This window comes from Mytilus trossulus, chromosome 4, assembly GCF_036588685.1.
Source record: "Mytilus trossulus isolate FHL-02 chromosome 4, PNRI_Mtr1.1.1.hap1, whole genome shotgun sequence".
In the NCBI taxonomy this organism is placed as follows: Eukaryota; Metazoa; Mollusca; class Bivalvia; order Mytilida; family Mytilidae; genus Mytilus; species Mytilus trossulus.
The window spans coordinates 56211384-56231073 of NC_086376.1; the positions used below are offsets into that span (position 1 = coordinate 56211384).

Below are 19690 nucleotides of genomic sequence, written 5' to 3' on the forward strand. Positions count from 1 at the left end.
CAAGTTCACGTTGTAAAAAAAAAGTCGTATAATTTACGTTATCGAACAAAAAATCAGAAATACGGAATATTATATGTGAATGGTTAGGAAATCCGTTTCCCCTACATGTTTTAAAAGTCAAAGAAAAATGTTTTCCCTGATACAAAAGTTTTAAGAATAAGCTTTGTGTAACCTATAGACAAATTCGACTGTATATAAGAAAGTTAATATGTTTACTCTGATTTGAAATTATATTTTAGAACACTTTTTAGTAATTGAGAACCTTTTTTTTTATGGGTTATAGGTGAAATGTTGCATGATCCCTCAAAATGACAGCAAGCGCAGTTTTCAGGACGATTTTCATTTGTACACTGCTAAAAACGGTCAGGTCCTGGCCATGGTATATTTTGGAGAATATTTTTTTACTGATTTTTACTAAAAAAAAATTCTCTGTGTGTGCCATTGCAAGAAATAGTTTTGCTCGTCATATTAAAAAAAATTCTCAACAAAATTTTCCCGTTTAAACTGTACTAGAAAAAACGGATGAAGACGTATATTCTGACAGAATTACAAATACCGGTCCTCCCTTTTGTGTATACATATGAGAAAAACATTTAAAGTTATTGATTTAATTCAAATCCATCACACATACGGTACACATTGTAGTCCGAAAAAATAAAGGACTTCATTCCTACCAAACACCTTTTTGAATGTTTACCAGTATATTTCTTTTAGTTTTGTGTAAATTTGTAAAGGAAATAATACTATCAAGACGTCCTTCCATACATCCTTTTTTCTGTTCTGACTTTGAAGAAATAACTACTTTTAGCCCAATCGAAATGGTGCATGGACATATTTTGTTTCATATTATTAGAAATATTTTCAACATTATCGGTATTAAACTTGATTATCGACACAAGAAAGTGTGTCAGCATTGTCAATCTTTTTAACGTTAAGGTAACAATAGTTCGGTCACTACTCAATTAAGTTTGTCGATAACGTAGCTAATTTTGACGGAAAAGAAACTTCAATTCGATCACTTCTCTGTTACGGGCTGTATATAATGTTATTAGACTGTTATCCTGTTAGAATCAAATGCACTAATATTAATGGCGTTAGCATGCGGGAGAAACAGAAATTGGAGCATCGAAATTCCACATTACGTTTCTAATTACGGAACATAACACTTAAACGAATCACATGGATTTAGTATTGTTACGTCATGGACAGTCAAAGAAGATATGACTTGTACAATGCCAAAGGTTAAAATATCGATGTAATGTAGTACATAGATAGATTAATATCTATATAGAAAATAATCGTGGATGTGTATTAATTAATCCCAAAATATAAAACCCGTTTAAAAAGAATACAAATTTAGTAATGTTTAATTTGCTCAAAATCGGTACTTGTGCCAATGTGAACTATATTCAAAGATCTAATTACAACATTGGTTAGATAATCTTGGTAAGATACCTGATTCACGACAAGTATACTAGTTAACTATCTTGATTCGGAAAGAGCCACAGTATACCAGTCGTCTTGCTCCCCAAAGAAGGGACAGAGGAAATCAAAATCAAGAAAGTGCATCATGATCATGTTAGTTGAGAAGGGTCTTCTGTCTGGCAGTTAAAACTTGCCAAAGTGTATTATCCGTTTGGTTGTGTGTGATTTATAATTACACAGCCACGCCCAGTTTGGTTGTGAGAGATGTATAAATGCCTCATTTAAAGAGAGTGCCAATCTCCATCACGTTACCAATCTTTTACAATCCCAAATGATACCGGAAATCTTTCCAATGCTTAGCTTTTTTAGTTCAAAACAACAGGACAGACCATTCAAGGGATTTATTTAGGTATTTTCGTGGATAAGTCGTGTATTTTGATTAAAGATCGTCAAATATTGTGGGTATAATTGAGGTTTATATTTTTTTTTTATTGAAAATAAATATTAAGATAAAAAAACATATTTGTCCTCTGATTTGAATCTGAGGAAACCGCTCACCTTGGTCTGTTTAACTCAACAATGTAAACGAGAATAGAATGCATGACAAAAATCCTCATTTCGGGGCAATTATCTCACAGTCTTCTAACTGTATCGGCAACATTTTACTTGTAAGTTGATCCTTTCTGATTCCATTTTGAAAATTTAAAGTGTTCATCTATCTATTATAATTTTTATCATATAAATTATATATAATTAATTTCAAGAAAAGAGATTCGTTATCACATGAGGTTAAAAAAGCTGGTGTTGGTAAACTTAATATACATGTCAAGTATAAACTTTTAAATATAACGGTTTTCAAGATCATCTTTACCATAGGACATGGATTTGTCAAATGAAACCAAAGGTTTTGACCTTAACCTTTGATCTAGGGACAAACAGTATGACACACACTTAGGTGTTGGTTAATATACATGTCAAGTATAAAGTATGAAATTATAACGGTTCTTTAGATATAGAGTGCACACAATATGTTACGGACGGACGGACAGACTGATCACTCTAGGTCGATCCGCCATTCGGTGAGGCCTTAAATAAACAACTTTTATTGATCAAGTTCACACACACCACGCTTCTTGTATAATGGAGGAAAGCTTATGGCATAGATTTTTTTTCTGTATGCGTTAAGTTATGATTCTTTTCTGAAATGCGTTCAGACAAGATGATCGTATTAAACAAATCTTATTTATGTCAATTAATCTGGAACTTTTAGTACACAGTATTTGATTAGCATTTGGAAACCACTTTTCCGATATGTAAGGTTGTCATCTGATATAAAGGTCGCGTTCTTGTAATTAATTGCCCCTTATGCTAACATGAAAAACAGCTGATCTTTTTTTTCTTTTTTCAGTTAAATGGTACATAGGAAAACTAATTCATGTACATATCATGTAATTAGTAATGTGAAATTGTGATTTAATCGAGATAAAAGGGGTTCATGCCACGAAAAATAACTTCAGGCTCCAATGAGCCTGTTTCGCTCACCTGATATTTTATTTACAATTGTTGCATGATTAATGCAACCATTATACTTTTGCTTTAGTTTCAGAGTTATAAGTAAAAAACTGCGACCCCCCCCCCCCCCTTTTTAAAACTAGATACCATAATATTGATTGTGGCCAAGTTTTTGTTTAATTTGTCTCGGTTGTTTCAGGAGAAGACTTTTGTAAAAGATTACAAAAATTTACAAAAAATTGTTAACAATCTACTAATTGACTATAAAGGGCAATTACTCCTAAAGGGGTCAATTGACCATTTTGGTCATTTTGACTTATTTGTAGAACTTACCTTGCTGAACATTATTGCTTTTTACAATTTATCTCTATCTATAATAATATTCAAGATAACCAAAAACTGCAAGATTTCCTTAAAATTACCAATTCTGGGGCAGCAACACAACAACGTGTTGTCTGAATAGATCTTGACCTGATAAACAATTTTACCTGTGATGTCACTTTTTTAGATTTATCATCGTGTGCCAATGCATGGTTTTTTGTGCTGTTTTATGTGCTGTCCTAGTTAGTTTTATGTGTTCCTTTTTATTTTGTGATTAGTCATCACTTCGGTATTGACATGAACATCAATTATATAGTATTTTAATAAATTTACTGTTTGCAAAAAAGCGAATTATTCTAAACACTAAGGATTTTCTTTTCCCAGGCATAAATAACCGTAGCCGTATTTGGCACATTTCATTTGGAATTTTGGGTCATCAGTGCTCTTCAACGTTGTACTTGTTTTGCTTTCTTCACTGTTTCGATCCGAGCGTCACTGGTGAGTCTTAAGTAGACGAAACGCACGTATGATGTATTAAATTATAAGTCTGGTACCTTTGATAACCATTAGCATGTCGAAATGTCCTATTGATCCCTATTGTAGTGTTTATTTGTGTATTTCTCTATCCGTAATGTTCTTGCATTTATTTTTACTGTAGTCCTGTCATGTAGTGTTATCGTTTTAGTGTTTCATTTAACATTGCAATAAAGGTGCGAGGTTTGTCTAGCCGCAAAACCAGGTTCAACCCACCTTTTTTCTTAAAATGTCCTGTACCAAGTCAGGAAAATAGCAGTTGTTATCTTAAAGTTTGTTTCTGTGTGTGTTGCATTGTCGTTTTGGTTTAGTGTTGCACTTCATTGTTTCTGTTGTTTCGTTGTTTTCCTCTTAAAATTAATGTGTTTACTTCTGTTTTAGTTTGTAACCCGGATTTGTTTACTCTCAATCGATTTATGATTTTCGAACAGCGGTAAACTACTGTTGCCTTTATTTACCCCTGTCAGATTTGCTCTAAATGCTTCGGTTTCAGAGGTATAAGCCACAATCTACATTTCACCCCTATGTTCTATTTTTAGCCATAGCGGCCATCTTTGTTGGTTTGTCGGGTCACCGGACACATTATTAAACTAGATACTCCAATGATGATTGTGGCCAAGTTTGTTTAAATTTTGCCCAGTAGTTTCAGAGGAGAAGGTTTTTGTAAAAGTTAACGACGACGGACGCCAAATGATGAGAAAAGCTCACTTGGCTACAAAGAACTGAAACCCTGTTGGTTGTTTATACTATCCATCACCACCCACAGCAAACATGATGTCTTCAATTCTGCATAAACTTTCAAGCAAATAGAAATAATTGAGTCCATATATTTATTTATTTTTAGAAAAAATGAACTATTTTATTCCACTCCATGTTTCATGCACCGGAAACTTAGAGTCGTAATACAAGACTGGTTCCTTAAGCATTTGATTGAGCACTGACGGACTGACTGATGAACGAATCAAAAGCTATATATACACTCGCTGCTTCGTAGTATGTGGTTCGTGTTGTTTATTCTTTAGTTTTCTATGTTGTGTCATGTGTACAATTGTGTGTCTTTTTCATTTTTAGCCATGGCATTGTCAGTTTGTTTTAGATATATGAGTTTGACTGTCCCTTTGGTATCCTTCGCCCCTCTTTTGTGGTATAATAACAGAACCATGCCAAAAAAAATAATACAAATAGAATATATTTGTAGAACACCAACATTTAAAAATATCCCCATTATTAAATGACAGTAGCATGACATAAAATCAAATAATGCAACACAAGACATCTATGGCGTTCTTTGGTTTTGTTTCTAATTTCTGCATACTCTCAATGTTATTATATAGATGATGTAATAGTATATTATTATAATCATTATATTTACATGTAAATGATGTTTTTTTACAGTAGAGATGGTGTCACAATTATGTGTAATTTGCTTTAGATCTGAAATGAATGGATATACGGGCACATTATCAAATCATATACCTTTGCAATAATACTGTTATAATTCCTATCAGACAATCCATATATATACAGTATACAAAATGATTAAGATTAACTGACTAACGTTATCAAGGAATTCTGGCCTTTACTGGCTTAGTATGGAAAATAGATGTTTTCTACAGGCAAAACAAAAAACCTGAATACCTCATTCCTGTGTATAAATAATAGTTAATTTATGGAAGTAAAAATCATCTGCATTTTATATGAGTGTAAGCATTTTTAAGTTATATACAGGAACTTCAATTGTCTTTACTTTACTGAGCAACGATATACAATCAACACTCTCACGAATAAAATTAACTGTTTGTAATTTTCGAAAAACAAAAAAAATCGTTCTACACAAAATTCGTGATAATTTTAAGCACTAACAAAAACATTTTGATTCATTTTAGTCACATACTTTTGAACAAAAAAAATAACAGCTAACATAAACATTCAATACAATTCTTCGTTCTTGAACTACACAAACAGCTAACATGTTACAGCTAACTACTTTCAAGTTTCTTTGCACATGTTGCATGTAACTTTTTATCATTATCAAATCCCACTGTCTTGACTGTAGATATAAGTAAAGTTAATATAACAAATTTTTGAATGTCTCAACTTAAATCTGTTCCTTTTTATGTCCTCTTTCAATCAATTTGATAAATAGAATCAAATTGCAGTGCATATTCAGCAAAGCGTTTGGAGGTTGGACGCCGTCTTGGATCACGGTCCCAACATTTATTCAGCAGACGAAGCACATTACTATGCAGAGAGACGTCGGAAGGTATTTCTGGAGTAAGGCCCAACTCGCCAACTTGTTTTCTCAGCTGTTGGTAGGTTAACTTATAAAACGGCTCATCTTCACAGCAAACTTCGAAAACAATCAAGGAATATGAATACATATCAGACATCTTCAAATCCCGAAGTTGAAGATCTTCACCTCTCAAATTCTCTGGGGATGAGTATCGAGGGGTTCCGATGTTGCGGACGTAATCTCCACCTGCAGAAGTTGACGTTTCAGTTTCGTTTTTCATCATACTAAGTCCAAAGTCTGTTATCTTAGCAACAAGGGTTTCACCAGCAACATAGTCAAGTAAAACATTCTGGGATTTCATATCGCAATGAGCAATATTAGCATCATGCAAGTATTCTAGACCAAGAGCAGTGTGCTGAATTATTTCAATTTTTTCTTCCTCTGAAAACTCTATGTCATCTTTGATATGTAGCGCATCAAACAAACTCATCTGCATATATTCCATCACAATGCACAAATTTGGAGTGACGACTGAAGCACCGATAAACTTTACTATGTTGGGATGCTCCAATTCACAGAGAAGAAATATCTCATCTGTAAATTCCTTCAACCTACGCTTTGAAACTCTCTGAACACGAAGTTTTTTGGCCGCAACTACTGTTCCTCTCCATTTAGCAAAATGGACGTCACCAAATCCACCGGAGCCGATTTTCTGCATAATTTCAATGTCTTTAAAATCAATTTTAGTCCCTCTGTAGTTCTGCAGTACCCGATCGGAAGTGTGCGGGTCACGTGTCGTACTTGTTTCCTTCTGCCATCGCATCACCTCCTCCATTCTATGTATAAGACTGAGGGCCACGTCACAAGCTTCATATTGCTGTTCTTCATCTATTTCCATTCTTGAGAAATCGATTTCTCTTACCTGCAAAATTAATTTCAAAATATAATTCAATCATTAATATGTTACTTTACAGTACAGTAGTGTGATACTCCTCTCCGGCACACAATGTTTGTAATCAGAGAAAAAAACATAAATAAAGAGGTCCACAAGAAACCTAGATAGCACTCATAATTCTCAAAACTCATAATTCGAAAGAAACCAATAACACATTAAAAAAGCAAAAGTAGACGAAAAGACAAAAACATACTAATATATGATAATATATCAAGGGGACACTCAAAACGCATGTTGCAACAAAAAAAAACTGACAACACCCTGGCAAAATATGTAAGAAGACGCGTTCAAATGACATTATTTGTTAAGCAAAGACACAAGGATACATTTAGAATAAATCAATGAATGGCGAACTAACTTTAACGGTGAATAGCAAGCCATCTGCAATGTTACAGGCAAAGCTAGAAACATTTCCATAATTATGAAACTGATTTTTTAACATAAGACACTAATTGTTTTTAATTTCTCCGTGTCAAGAACTGTCTATTATAGATGATAAACAATAATTCAAAACTCGTGATTACATTAAAAATCGTGATCTCTTCCCAAAATTCAACAAAAATTCGAAGTCAATACTTGCAAACTAGTGGACGAAATTACAACAAATCCATATTTTTTCTAAGGCTAAAAAATAATACAAACTTACAGGATTCCTCATATAATTTCTGTATATATCCGAAGCTCCAGACGTTGTGTTACTCTTTCTAGAAATAGACATAGATCCTAGAGGCTTTCCAACTCTCCCCTTTGACCTGTTGAAAGCGTTGTCAACGTATTTCTTAGTAACTGGGGGTGCTGGTGCAAACGAGTTTCTTGAATGTACAGCAGAACCATGCGGCAAACCAACTCGTCCAAGACTACGATTGAGAGGATTATCTTTATAGACTTTGGCGGCAGGTGATGGTGACGGAGATTCGCAGAACGAGGCTCCAATACCACTATCATTGAATATTTTTTCTCCGTAATTCATTGGACTTTTGCCCGATACCACAGCAGTACCATGTTCCAATCCTACTCGTCCAATGCTTCTGTTGTATGAGTTATCGACATATGACTTGGTCCCACTGCTAGATGCTCGACTCGAGTTATCACTTGAGCCACTCTTTGAGACAACCATACTACCAAGTGGCATTCCGACTCTACCTAAACTACGGTTAGACGAGTTATCTACATATGTTTTGGAACTAGTATCACCAGAACTATAACTACTCCCACTAGAACGAGATACTGACATGCTACCATGAGGCATTCCGACCCTACCTAAACTTCGATTGGAAGCGTTATCTACATATGTCTTTGTATTTCCTCCTCCATAACTGCTACCGCTACTGTAACTACTACCACCGCCACCATAACTACTACCACCGCCACCATAACTACTACCTCCGCCACCATAACTACCACCACCGCCACTGTAACTACTGCCACCCCCACCACCTGAACGGGAAACAGGCATGCTTCCGTGGGCCATCCCGACTCTACCCAAACTTCTATTCATAGAATTATCCACGTACGTTCTCGGCATCTTTTTTTATTTCAATCTGAAACTGAAGGAACATTTTAATTATTTACAGAAAATGTATAAATCTACAGGTGACAGTCTAGAAGTGTTGTTATAAATTTCTGCAACACATCTAATAGTATAATCTGTTAAGTCCAGAATGTGATTCGTATTAACGCATGTTTAACCCACATTTGCGATTTTCGAAACTCATATTAACGACTAAAAATATAGAATCTATAGATTTTGCTGTAAAATAATTTGTTTCATGGTATACCCGACTTTTATTTGATACATTTTCATACCGATTGCCTCGGTAGTTTTTTTCTGGCTAGGGATTTTATAAAGAACTACCAAGACAATGGGTCGATAAGTGGGTGTCCCCAATGCGTATTTCATCGAATTCATTTATTTTCATGTTTCAGACGACATTTTCGGCCTTTAGAATGCTTACCACAGAAATTCATTACCCTCCCGCTGTGGTACTATCCAGTAGCTGGTCGGAAATAGAGTTATGACGTTGTATTGTCGGTATACCATGCATGAAACAAATTATTTTACAGCAAAATCTATAGATTCTATATTTTAAGTCGTTAACCCTTACCATGCGGAATTGTTTTTAGAAAATGTCTAATTTTCGTTTATTTGCAAAAATATGCAAATTATATGCAAATGAGCTAAGCCCTGTTGCTGTAGCATATTGAATTCTTTAAATCTAATATAGGTGATCACGGGGTGGGGTGGTCGAGGTGAGGAGGCGGATTTTTTTTGGCGGAAATTTGCCCCAAAGAGGGTCATCAGGTGCAAAAAGCGTCAATTTTGCCGATTTTTCACCCCTTCTCTTGACCCAGAAGACCCAGGGTTGCTGGTTCAGGTATCCAGCTGTAGCCTGCGTGTAGAGTGGACCCTAGTGAACAAATTGACCCCAACAGTTGTTAGATCGGAGTGAATCTGATCTTGATTCATCAGTCTACAGAAGGTCATTTGGACCCAAAATACCGAATTTCACGATTTTTGCCGATTTTTTTACTTCGAATGGACCCAAAACCGAAAGTAGTTGTTTCCTATGCGTATTTCATTAATAATAATGATCAGTAGTTATATGGCCGTGGGTTTGCACTATCTTTGCCAGTTTTATGCCTCTGAACTTCTTGTGTAAGATACAGATGTGAAGCCTACCCCTCCAGAAAACCGAGTTTTAGCCAATTTCAATTTTCTAAGTCCGTATTTGTGCTCAAAATGCTACTTATACATGAGAAACGTGAATATGGATAGCCTCAGGTTGACGGGACATACATAAATTTTAAAATAAGTATCATAAAGTGGACTTCTAAAAGTATGGAACGCCATTGGAGCCAAATAACGGTTTTTAGGGTCACCGCATGGTAAGGGTTAATATGAGTTTCGAAAATCGCAAATGTGGGTTAAACATGCGTTAATACGAATCACATCCTTGACTTAACAGATATATAATACTTTGTTTGACTCGTCGTCAGGATTTTTTAATATATTGTGAATGCTAATTAAAAAAAATCGTAATTATGAGTTAGAAAGCTACAAACTAAAGTTATAATTTTGTTAATGGGATATAAAAATCTTTATATAAATCTGACGTACAGGGTCAGGGGTTTAACGTTAGAATAATTTTGAGATATCAAACACTGTTCTCTCTCATTCAAATGCACGTGTTGATACGACCTTTATGTAATAAACTATAAGGATGTGAAAATTAAAGGGAATTCAATTATACTTAAATTTTAATTATTTCTCAAAATTAAATTTAGTCTTTAAAAACTCAACAAATAGCATATGAACAATGAAGCGTAAAAGTCGTGTCAAATTTGTATTTTTATGGGGTGTCATAGGTCATCATGGTTCGTTGACTTGCAGAAAATAAGCACGTCGTATAACGTTATAAATATTCGTGAACACTTTGTCAAAATCAATGCTCACACATTTCTTTCGTTAATTATTAATAACATACATCAATATAAAATTATGTTTTAAACACAACTTTTTTAAAATAGCAAGTATAATATTGTTAATCCATTTGTTGTCTGTTTTCTTCAATCCATTAAATAATCTGAACTAGGTTAGTCTGTTGATTTTCCGGCCGAAACTGCCACTTTTTAATACATGACATGATTGAGAGTATGGCTTCTTTCTGCTCAGTCTCAGTCCAATTGAGGCCCCAATTTGACTTTTACTAATCATAGCAATTTTATATGACATTACAATTTTGAATGAGTTTTATAAGAAACGACAGCATATCTTTTTCTGCTTTCCAATTCATGAACGACTTCACGTATTTTGAGGAAGTTTTTCAAGATTCTACTCGGGGAAACATAATTTTTACTGAACACGTCCTCATAATGTCAGGATCGAATGAAATTTCAGAAGGACCGTCTGCGATATTTTTTGTTTACACACTGACTTACCTCTTAAAGAAATAACACTAATCAATATCTACAAGTCGATGTCTTGGCGATAAGACATAATATTTTCCCGCATATAAATGGAACTTCTCTGGGTTTTTCAGTTACCGTTCTAAAAATAAATATACAATATCAATGTGAGACTACCTATGCGTATTACACAAACAACACACACGTTTATATAGTATATCTATATCTATAATACTAAAATTACGAGGTCCAATTTGTCAGCCGTCATCACGTTAAAACGACGAATCACAGAATTCAACTTTATATATAACTAATATTGTACAAAGGTGTAGATTAAAAATTACACCACTCCAGGCCCTTTTGTTTTCCACGTAATTAATATTGCCAATAATTAAGAAGTTCCGGGTCGAGTCCGATACCGATACCAATAGTATATTCACCTGTTACCTATTACCTTATCTGTACGTTCCGCATCTGACCGGCGCACCACCAAACGGTGTATTCGGGATTAATATGCTATATACACGGGTCATAATCACAGGGTTGACACTCCTAAATTGTCAAATTGTTACCTATTGTAGACTTTCTAAGATAACAATACGAATACTAAAAATCTGGACTAAAAATAAGGCGTATAGGTACAGTTTTTAATTTGTTAGTGGGCATGACGTAAAACAGCGAATCAAAGAATTCAACTTTATTCATAATTAATATAGGACAATGCTGTTGATTAAAAATACTCCTTTCCAGGACCTTTTGTTTTCCAAATAATTAATATTACCAATAATTGATAAGTTCCAGTTCGACGGGTTCAAACAGAAAGATTTGAAAGCAGAGAATAACTGTATCTTATAATCGGCATGACTTTATCAGATGACAAATCTTATACTCAAATAAGGCTTGCGCATAGTTATATACTTTAATTCAGTCACGGACCAGTGATATCACGGGTGTGTTCTAGTATATATATATGTATATGTATCGCTGGAATTCATGAACCGAGACCGTAAGACCATGCATCTTGCTCGAGAGGTTCTGTCACCGTTTACTTGTTCCAGTAAAAACATTCTGTGTTTGGGTTCCTAACAGATTATTCATTTTCATCGCTTTAGAAGCTCGCTTGTATTTGAATTGCGCGAAAAATTGTTTTGTATATATATATTTGCATACAACTATTCTGCATTTAGTGCTGCAAAATATTTATTTTCAGCATTTCTTAGGGTAGATTATTCATTTGTAAATTCTAATAGATCCTTAATTATACCATCGACTAGATAATTTTGAGAACATTTTATTTATATGTATTGTTTAGAACTTTACATTAATAAGGGAGCTATCGTTTGATTTTTAGGGGGGGCTAGGATGAAATTTGAAAAAAATAGGCAGGACAGGAGTTTTGAGTTAAAAAAAAAAGGCAGGATGAGACACTTGCAAAAAAAAAAGTCAGGACGACAATTTAGGTAAAAAGTCAGGATAAACTAATAAAAAGGCAGGACCGAACAGAGTGAAAAATAAAAAGGCAGGATAGAGATTACAGCTAAAATAAATGCAGGACAAAATTTTTCATCCTAGCCTTATAAAAATTAAATGGTAGCTCCCTAAACAAATGAACTCATGGTTCTCAAGCATAGATTGTATTTTTAAAAAAAATGTACCGGTACATACACACATACTTTTATTTTTGGCATTGTACTACAACTACAAGTCATGTCTTATTTGACTGTCCATGACGTTAAAATACTAAAATTCTGGGATGTGTTTTAGTTGATTGTATAGTCTCTGTGGTGCAAGATTTTGTATTATTAATTGTTATTCGCTTTTAACTAGTATTCAGTATCTGCGAGTACTCTTAAATTGTACCTTTATGGTCCTTGTTTATTTGACCTGTTGATACCATTTGTTATGTGTTTTTTTATTTAATGTTTATTTATAATCATAGTTAAGTGTTTCTCGTTTGTCGTTTTTAGTATAGATTGGGCCGTTGGTTTTCCCATTTGAATGGTTTTACACATGTCATTTATGGGGGCCTTTACATTAATTGTTGTGAGTCAAGGCTCCGTGATGATGACCGTACTTTGGCCTCAAAAGAAAATTTAAGAACAACAGTTTAGAACCCGGGCAAACCACTACCTTCGGAGAAATACAAAAAAATTGTAGATAAAGCAATTATTGCACAAAGAAAGAAAATTTACACATTGAGATCCAATAAATGAAAAGAGTATTGGAAACTACCTAACAGTAGAAAAAGAGGGACCAACCTGACATCCCTATCAACAAATTGTTCGATTTTTTTCAAAAGTCTGAACGTCGCCTCAGATGACGAAGAAAATACAAATATTCCAACTCTAAATTTCACACTGGTATTATTCCTGACAGTTGGCTAATTGGTTACATTAAGCCTGTTTATAAAAATAAAGGTAGCAAGTTAGACCTCAAACATTTTAGACCTATTACCATTTGTTCATGGTTAAATAGAACAAACTCTGACTATTCTAAACGAATGTGGTATCTCAAATGTGTGTGAAACGCAATCTTTTATAAATTGCAAATGGTTAGTTTCATTCATCAAACTCATACTAATGAAGATCAGTGTGTACACGTCTGGCATTCTTTACTTGAAAAATATTATATTAAAAATAATTGGGAAAAGAAATTTATTTTGAAATTCTTGGGAACAAACTGTCTAACTGGTGTTACTGTAGATTTAGGACACAAATCACAAGCTCCTTCTGAACAAAGTAGATGGAATAATATAGTTAGAAACAAACGGCCTCTATGTAAAAACAATGATATTGGCGATGAATTGCATTATATATTAGAATGTAAATACTTTGAAGAAAACATGAAACATTATATGTCACATATTACTATTCGTCAAATAGATTATTAACACAGGTGTATGTGCTCCTGGCTAAAACAGACTTCATATATATATTGTCTTAGCAACTATTTTGTTTATTCTGTCTTGTTGTAAATATTGTACATGATTGTCTTCTCTATACCTATATGTATATGGTTAATTTAGAATAAAGATATATTTATATTTATCTATAATGGTTTATTTTTACAAATTGTGACTTGGATGGGGAGTTGTCTCATTGGCACGCATATACCGCACCTTCGTATATCCATATGTATTACATCAACTTCCCAACCAGTATCTACTACTTTGCAACATTTATCAAAAATAAGCTAAATAGAAACTCTCTCCATTTCTGGAAGGAAAATAGATCTAAATATATTTCAATCAGATCAAGTAAAGGCAAGCTCAATGCTTATTTTTTCTTTTAAACTCTATTTTGTTTTGAAAAACAATTGGATCTGTTAAATATATTAGATTAGCACAATCAATCTGTAAGATTAGAATAAGTGCTCATCCATTAAAGATAGAGACTGATAAATATGTAGAACTCATAGAAAATGTTTATATACTGTACATTGAATAAAGTTGAGGGTGATATACACTTGGTGACTGAATGTACTGGCACTATATGTCGAAAATAGAACCATAGATGTATGGGTATTCATCTATGATAGAACTGAGTGCTTTACTGAAATTTCATTAACTGCAATAATTTTCAATTCTAGACAATTTTTCGAAGTTTACATGTCTATTCACACAAGAAAATTTAGATGTTTGGGAAAGCGTTAAAAATTTAAAAATATGGAGATATGGATAAATATTCAATTGAAATGCAAATGAGTTTCACGTATATACTTATTTTGAGTGGTATAAGGGCTATAGTAATGGAATGCTAATGTTATTTGTATAATCTGGTTCTGTCCTGGCTTATATAACAGTTATTGTCTAACAAAACTTTACTACATAAGAGATGATTTCAACTTCCCAGTTGTGAACTTTACATTTCTATATATAGCAACAGGGGCGGATGCAGGAATTTTCCAAAGGGGGGGGGGGGTGCTATCCCAGGGCAAAGGGGGGGATGCAAAACATATGTCCCGATACAAATGCATTGATCGGCCAAAATAAAGGGGGGTGCGAACCACCGGAACCCCCCTCTGGATCCGCCACTGAGCAACGTTCCAGAGGAACCTGCATATGGAATATATATCTCCAAGTTGATACGATCTTTCAGAACTTGCATGAAGTTTATACTTACTAGGAAGCTATTACCCAAAAGTCCTAAGTGGGGAAGTTGACAGCATCCCTTCAAAAGATTTAAGATTGCTATCACGAATTGGATGACGACGGACATCTTCCATTTTTTTCACAGCAATGGTGTCCTCTTTCCCTCGAATTTGACTTACCTAATCACTCTCAGACATAAGCCCGAATTTACAATATATTTCTACAAATTTATCTCAGGATGATGTGATCAGTAATCTGTTATAGATAAATTATGTGGTCACATGCACTTTCTAAATGGTTTACAAAAATAGAATTGCTAAAATTAACTTTTATTTGCCTTTTAAAATATCAATTTGAAGTTTGGCGTAATACACAGCGTGAAATGAATAGAAAACAAAAACTAACAGATTTTGGAAAAAAGGGGGAGGGCTAAAAAAAATTGTCCTTGAGTACTTAGATATATGGTGCCATATTCTTACTTTAATAAACTTTGATAATGATCAAATTTTAACTTATTTTGGAGTAGATGGTTTAGGTTTTATCATGTATCTGACTTAAATTATGCAGTCAAGGGGATTTTTCTCTACACGGCATTTTTTGGGGCTAAATTCATCTTCTCGAGTAATTTATTTCCAGGGACCAAAAGTTTTCCCTTAATGTTTTTAGCAAAGGATTCAGGTCTAAAGTTGCCTTCAATTTCCTCAGACTATAATTTCAATAGACGCCCTTGACCCTCTACAAGAAAATCTGGCATAGACATGTGCAAAAATGAAGACCTTCTGACAAGTTATACTGTATAAAACAATCTACATTTTTTGGCATTGAAACACATTTGCCATTTTTTCCACAGTCCACCAATGCTGCTATGTCTTTCTGGAGAAGTTCACTGTCTGCCTGCATGGTTAGTGATGGTACGAAAGAGTAGACAGTCATCCGCGAATAATTTGGTCTCTTATGTAGATGCTGTTTCTAGCATGTCGTTGATATAGGCCATGAGCAGTAAAGGTCCCTGAACTGTGCCTTGGGGTACTACAGAGAGTAATGGTACTTGTGTGGAGACAGCTCTCTCTAGTATTACGCTCTGATTCCTCCATGTAGGAAGGAGCGAATCCATTTGTTGGTTTAAGTATATGGTTGAAAATTTTATTATATAAACTGACATCTGTACGCTATGTTCTAAAAGACATATATATATAAATACAAATGTACCATACATGTCTCTGAAATTAAGGTTTCCTTTAAATCATTATTCAAAATTTCGTGCTAGTGAAAACCTACAAATTTTAAATAGCGAAAATAAACTTAAGACTTAACAAATAAACTCATCATAGATACCAGGATAAAAAAATTATATTTACGCCAGACGCGCGTTTCGTCTAAAAAAGACTCATCGGTGACGCTCGAACCAAAAAATGTTTAAAAGGCCAAATAGAGTACAAAGTTGAAGAGCAATAAAGACCAAAAACTCCTAAAAGTTTTGCCGAATACAGCTAAGGTAATCTAGTCCTGAGGATTACACATTTTTTTTTGCAATGTTGCATGATGTATTATTCTATTTTGATTGGTGTCAAAGTCAATGGAACTGAGTAATTGGAGAACTACACGTAGGGTAAAATGTCAACAAACAAAGATATTTTAATTTCGATGATATATATGTATAACGGTTTGAATATGGGTCTTTAAATATGTATTTTTATTTCTTCGCCCATAATTTTGTTTCTTTTATATTTTAGAATTAGAACCCCTTTAAATATCTCTAGTCCTTTCAAGTTTAAATCAATTTCAGAGTATTTTTTTCTGTACTCTTTACTCGTTTTGCCGTTCTCACCACGATCTTCTTAGGACCTGACTACGTTCATACTACGATCATCATTCTCATTGTCATATTCACATAAAATATATTAAATCTCTCCAGGTTTTGTTTGTCTGTATGTAATTAGGACTTCTTGTCCCTTTTCTCAAACGGCTCAAGCATGCTTATCGTTTTTATATAGATTAGACAGTTGGGTTTCTCGTTTGAATGGTTTTACACTAGTCTAGTAATTTTTGGGGCCCTGTATAGCTTTCTGTTCGGTGTGATCCAAGGCTCCGGCCCATGTAGAAGGCTATACATTGGCCTATAATGGTTTACTTTTATAAATTGTTACTTGAATGGAGAGTTGTCTCATTGGAACTCAGACCACAGCTTCCAATATCTTTTGACAGACCTGTGTCATCTCTGCTATCGTTCACTAAACTTATCGTCATTTGAGCTTGATGGACCAGCAATAGGATGTATATTGGTTGGATTGGTCAAAACGACATCTCTGCTAGATCAGGATTCGTTACTATAAGGGCTCCCTCTCAGGGGCGGATCCAGCCGTTTAAAAAAATGGGGGGTCCTAACCCAGGACAAAAAAGGGGGTGTTCCAACTACATGTCCCCATTCAAATGCATTGATCGTCCCCAAAAAAGGGGGGATTCCAACCCCGGATCCCCCCCTGGATTCCGCGCGTCAGCCTCTGACTCTATGTCAACCTCTACCACCACTCCCACCGTGTTCTAGTAGATTTTGGTGGATTAACTGTATTGTTTCCGAAAAATCTACGTATTAATCAGAAATAGAAGGAATGGAACTGTATTGATATGGAACACGATTTTGACGTTATTGCTGAGAACTAAGTAAAATCGCGGTATGAACGTAACGTTAGTAATATCGTGACCTATGAACGTAACGTGCTATAATTGCAGTAGAAGCCTGGTAAGATCGAGTTGCAATCGGATAACTCGTGGTGTGGGCGTAGTAAGAATTTTGATAAGCGTAGTGAGGTCGCAGAATAAGCGCTGTGACAACGTGGTATAATCGTAGCGGGATCGTTGAAGAAGCGTGACTGGATGAGGACGTAGGAGCATCTTGAAAGCAACGTACATTTTCATGCCGCTTATACCCGGCCGCGACCTCACCACGATCAGAACTGCGGTGAGCGTGGTGCGATTAGTGGTCTAGTGAGACTGGGGCTTTATATACTAAAGATTGACATGCACATGCACAAACTCCGTGTGACATCTTGCTACGCTTCTTTTGTAGAGAAAGGGAAGAGGGCGGTAAAGGGGGTACTGAACACGGAAACACGTGAAATAAAAATCGCAAAAACGTAGCACGAAAAATAAAAATCGAGAAAACGAAGAACGAGAAATAAAATCGTAAAAAGAAAAAAAATACCAGGCTGCCGTTTCATAAAACGATCGTTAGCGTACGTTTGAACGTTAACCAAACGTAACGCTAAAATTCCGTTTCATAAAACAGTCGTACTTTGCGATAGTCGTACATTGCGTGTGAATCGCGAACGCTATTTACGTGTGGTTAAACCTGTCGCAAAGCGATCGTTAAATAAAAGATGGCCGTCGCCTTGCATACTTTGGGGTACAACCGACGCCAAATTTTTAGCCGACACGGGGTTTTCAGGGAAGGATTGAAATCAGTGATAATTTAAATGACACATATATCATATCTCGCTACCGTCTTGGTAGACAGGGCATATTTAAGTTTGCAGATACGTTTTTAACACGCCTTGAAAAAACGACTTTGGTAAATTTCTCCAACTTTGACCTCGTTTCACGCTGACTTTCGAGTAAAACAAAAGAAAATTGCGTGCTATGTACTTACAATTCATATGTATAACAAGTTTTTTCAACAGAACAATCAGAAATATCTGGACCAAACCATTTGTTGGTGATATATGAACACAAACATCTACACAATAAATTTTATACCAATGTTTACTGTTGACGCTACTAAAAGGTGTCTTCTGTCACGTCCGCGTTTTTGGCAGGGAGTGCTTGTTTGTCCAATTATAATAACTCCGGTTGAAATATTATATTTTTCTTTTTTTGATTTCGAGGGCATTTGAAACTATCAAAATCTATCAGTAGCTGTTAATTTAAAAAAAAAAAAAACAGCACTCTTTCATGAAGATAAGGATAAGGTATATTTATTAAAAAAAAACTTGTCAGATTATTTGATACTGAGTACGTGGGATTCAATATTCAAGTTCCGACGTTGGATAACAATTTGCATGGATTTCGTGGGTACTAACCAATATTTTAAGTCAACGAATTTTTTTTTTCTATAAGCTTGGTATGCCTTATTTGTTAAAACCTCGAAATCAATAGATGAAAAATAAACATAAAATTGGAACTTGAACAATCAAATTTCGGGTATGCAACAACACAGAACGGTCCTAAATCCCATTAGAATTGTTTCAATAGTTATATAGAATAGAAATCGCTTTTGCAAATGTTATTATTACTATGTAAATGAGTATGGTACGATAGTCAAAAACGGAACAATTACCGAACATAACCTAAATAGTGGTGCCTTACAGTTTTAAACAATAAGAAAAGAGCGATATAAACAATTAAAAGAAAGCCATTTAGTTTAAACATATTTAATCTGCAAAATAGCAAAATGGATATAGATATGAACAAAGAAAAAAATATTTTATAATGACGATAACCGAAAAAGCTTCCATGTTATAAGAAAAATCGGAACCCTTTCTCTCGCGATGTTATGCTGCTGTCAGCGTAAAAGTGTAGTGTTAACTGAAAGAATAATCCATTTATCAGTAAACTACAGAATAAAAAAAAACTTAGATGTTATTTCTTGGTTTTCAAGATGAGCTTCTATCTAATTTCCATAACAATCCATGAAGGTTCACTTTGTTATGTCAAACAA

At 34.5% G+C, this 19690-nt stretch overlaps 1 protein-coding gene across 1 annotated transcript; it reads right to left on the reverse strand.

The window, feature by feature from the left end:
• Window positions 1-4686: 4686 nt before the first annotated feature.
• LOC134715578 (raf homolog serine/threonine-protein kinase Raf-like) lies at window positions 4687-11076 on the reverse strand. Its single transcript, XM_063577846.1, has 3 exons — window positions 10920-11076; window positions 7627-8527; window positions 4687-6947 (listed from the first exon to the last, which is right to left on the reverse strand). The coding sequence occupies exons 2-3, from the start codon at window positions 8503-8505 to the stop codon at window positions 5919-5921; spliced, it is 1908 nt and encodes a 635-aa protein (XP_063433916.1). The 5' UTR covers window positions 8506-8527; window positions 10920-11076; the 3' UTR covers window positions 4687-5918.
• Window positions 11077-19690: the final 8614 nt, after the last annotated feature.

Coding starts and splice junctions, on each gene's coding strand:
- LOC134715578 (XM_063577846.1), bottom strand. CDS start 8,505: ATGCCGAGAACGTACGTGGATAATTCTATGAATAGAAGTTTGGGTAGA. Junction 6,948..7,626: donor GAAATTATATGAGGAATCCT/GTAAGTTTGTAT, acceptor TTAATTTTGCAG/GTAAGAGAAATCGATTTCTC.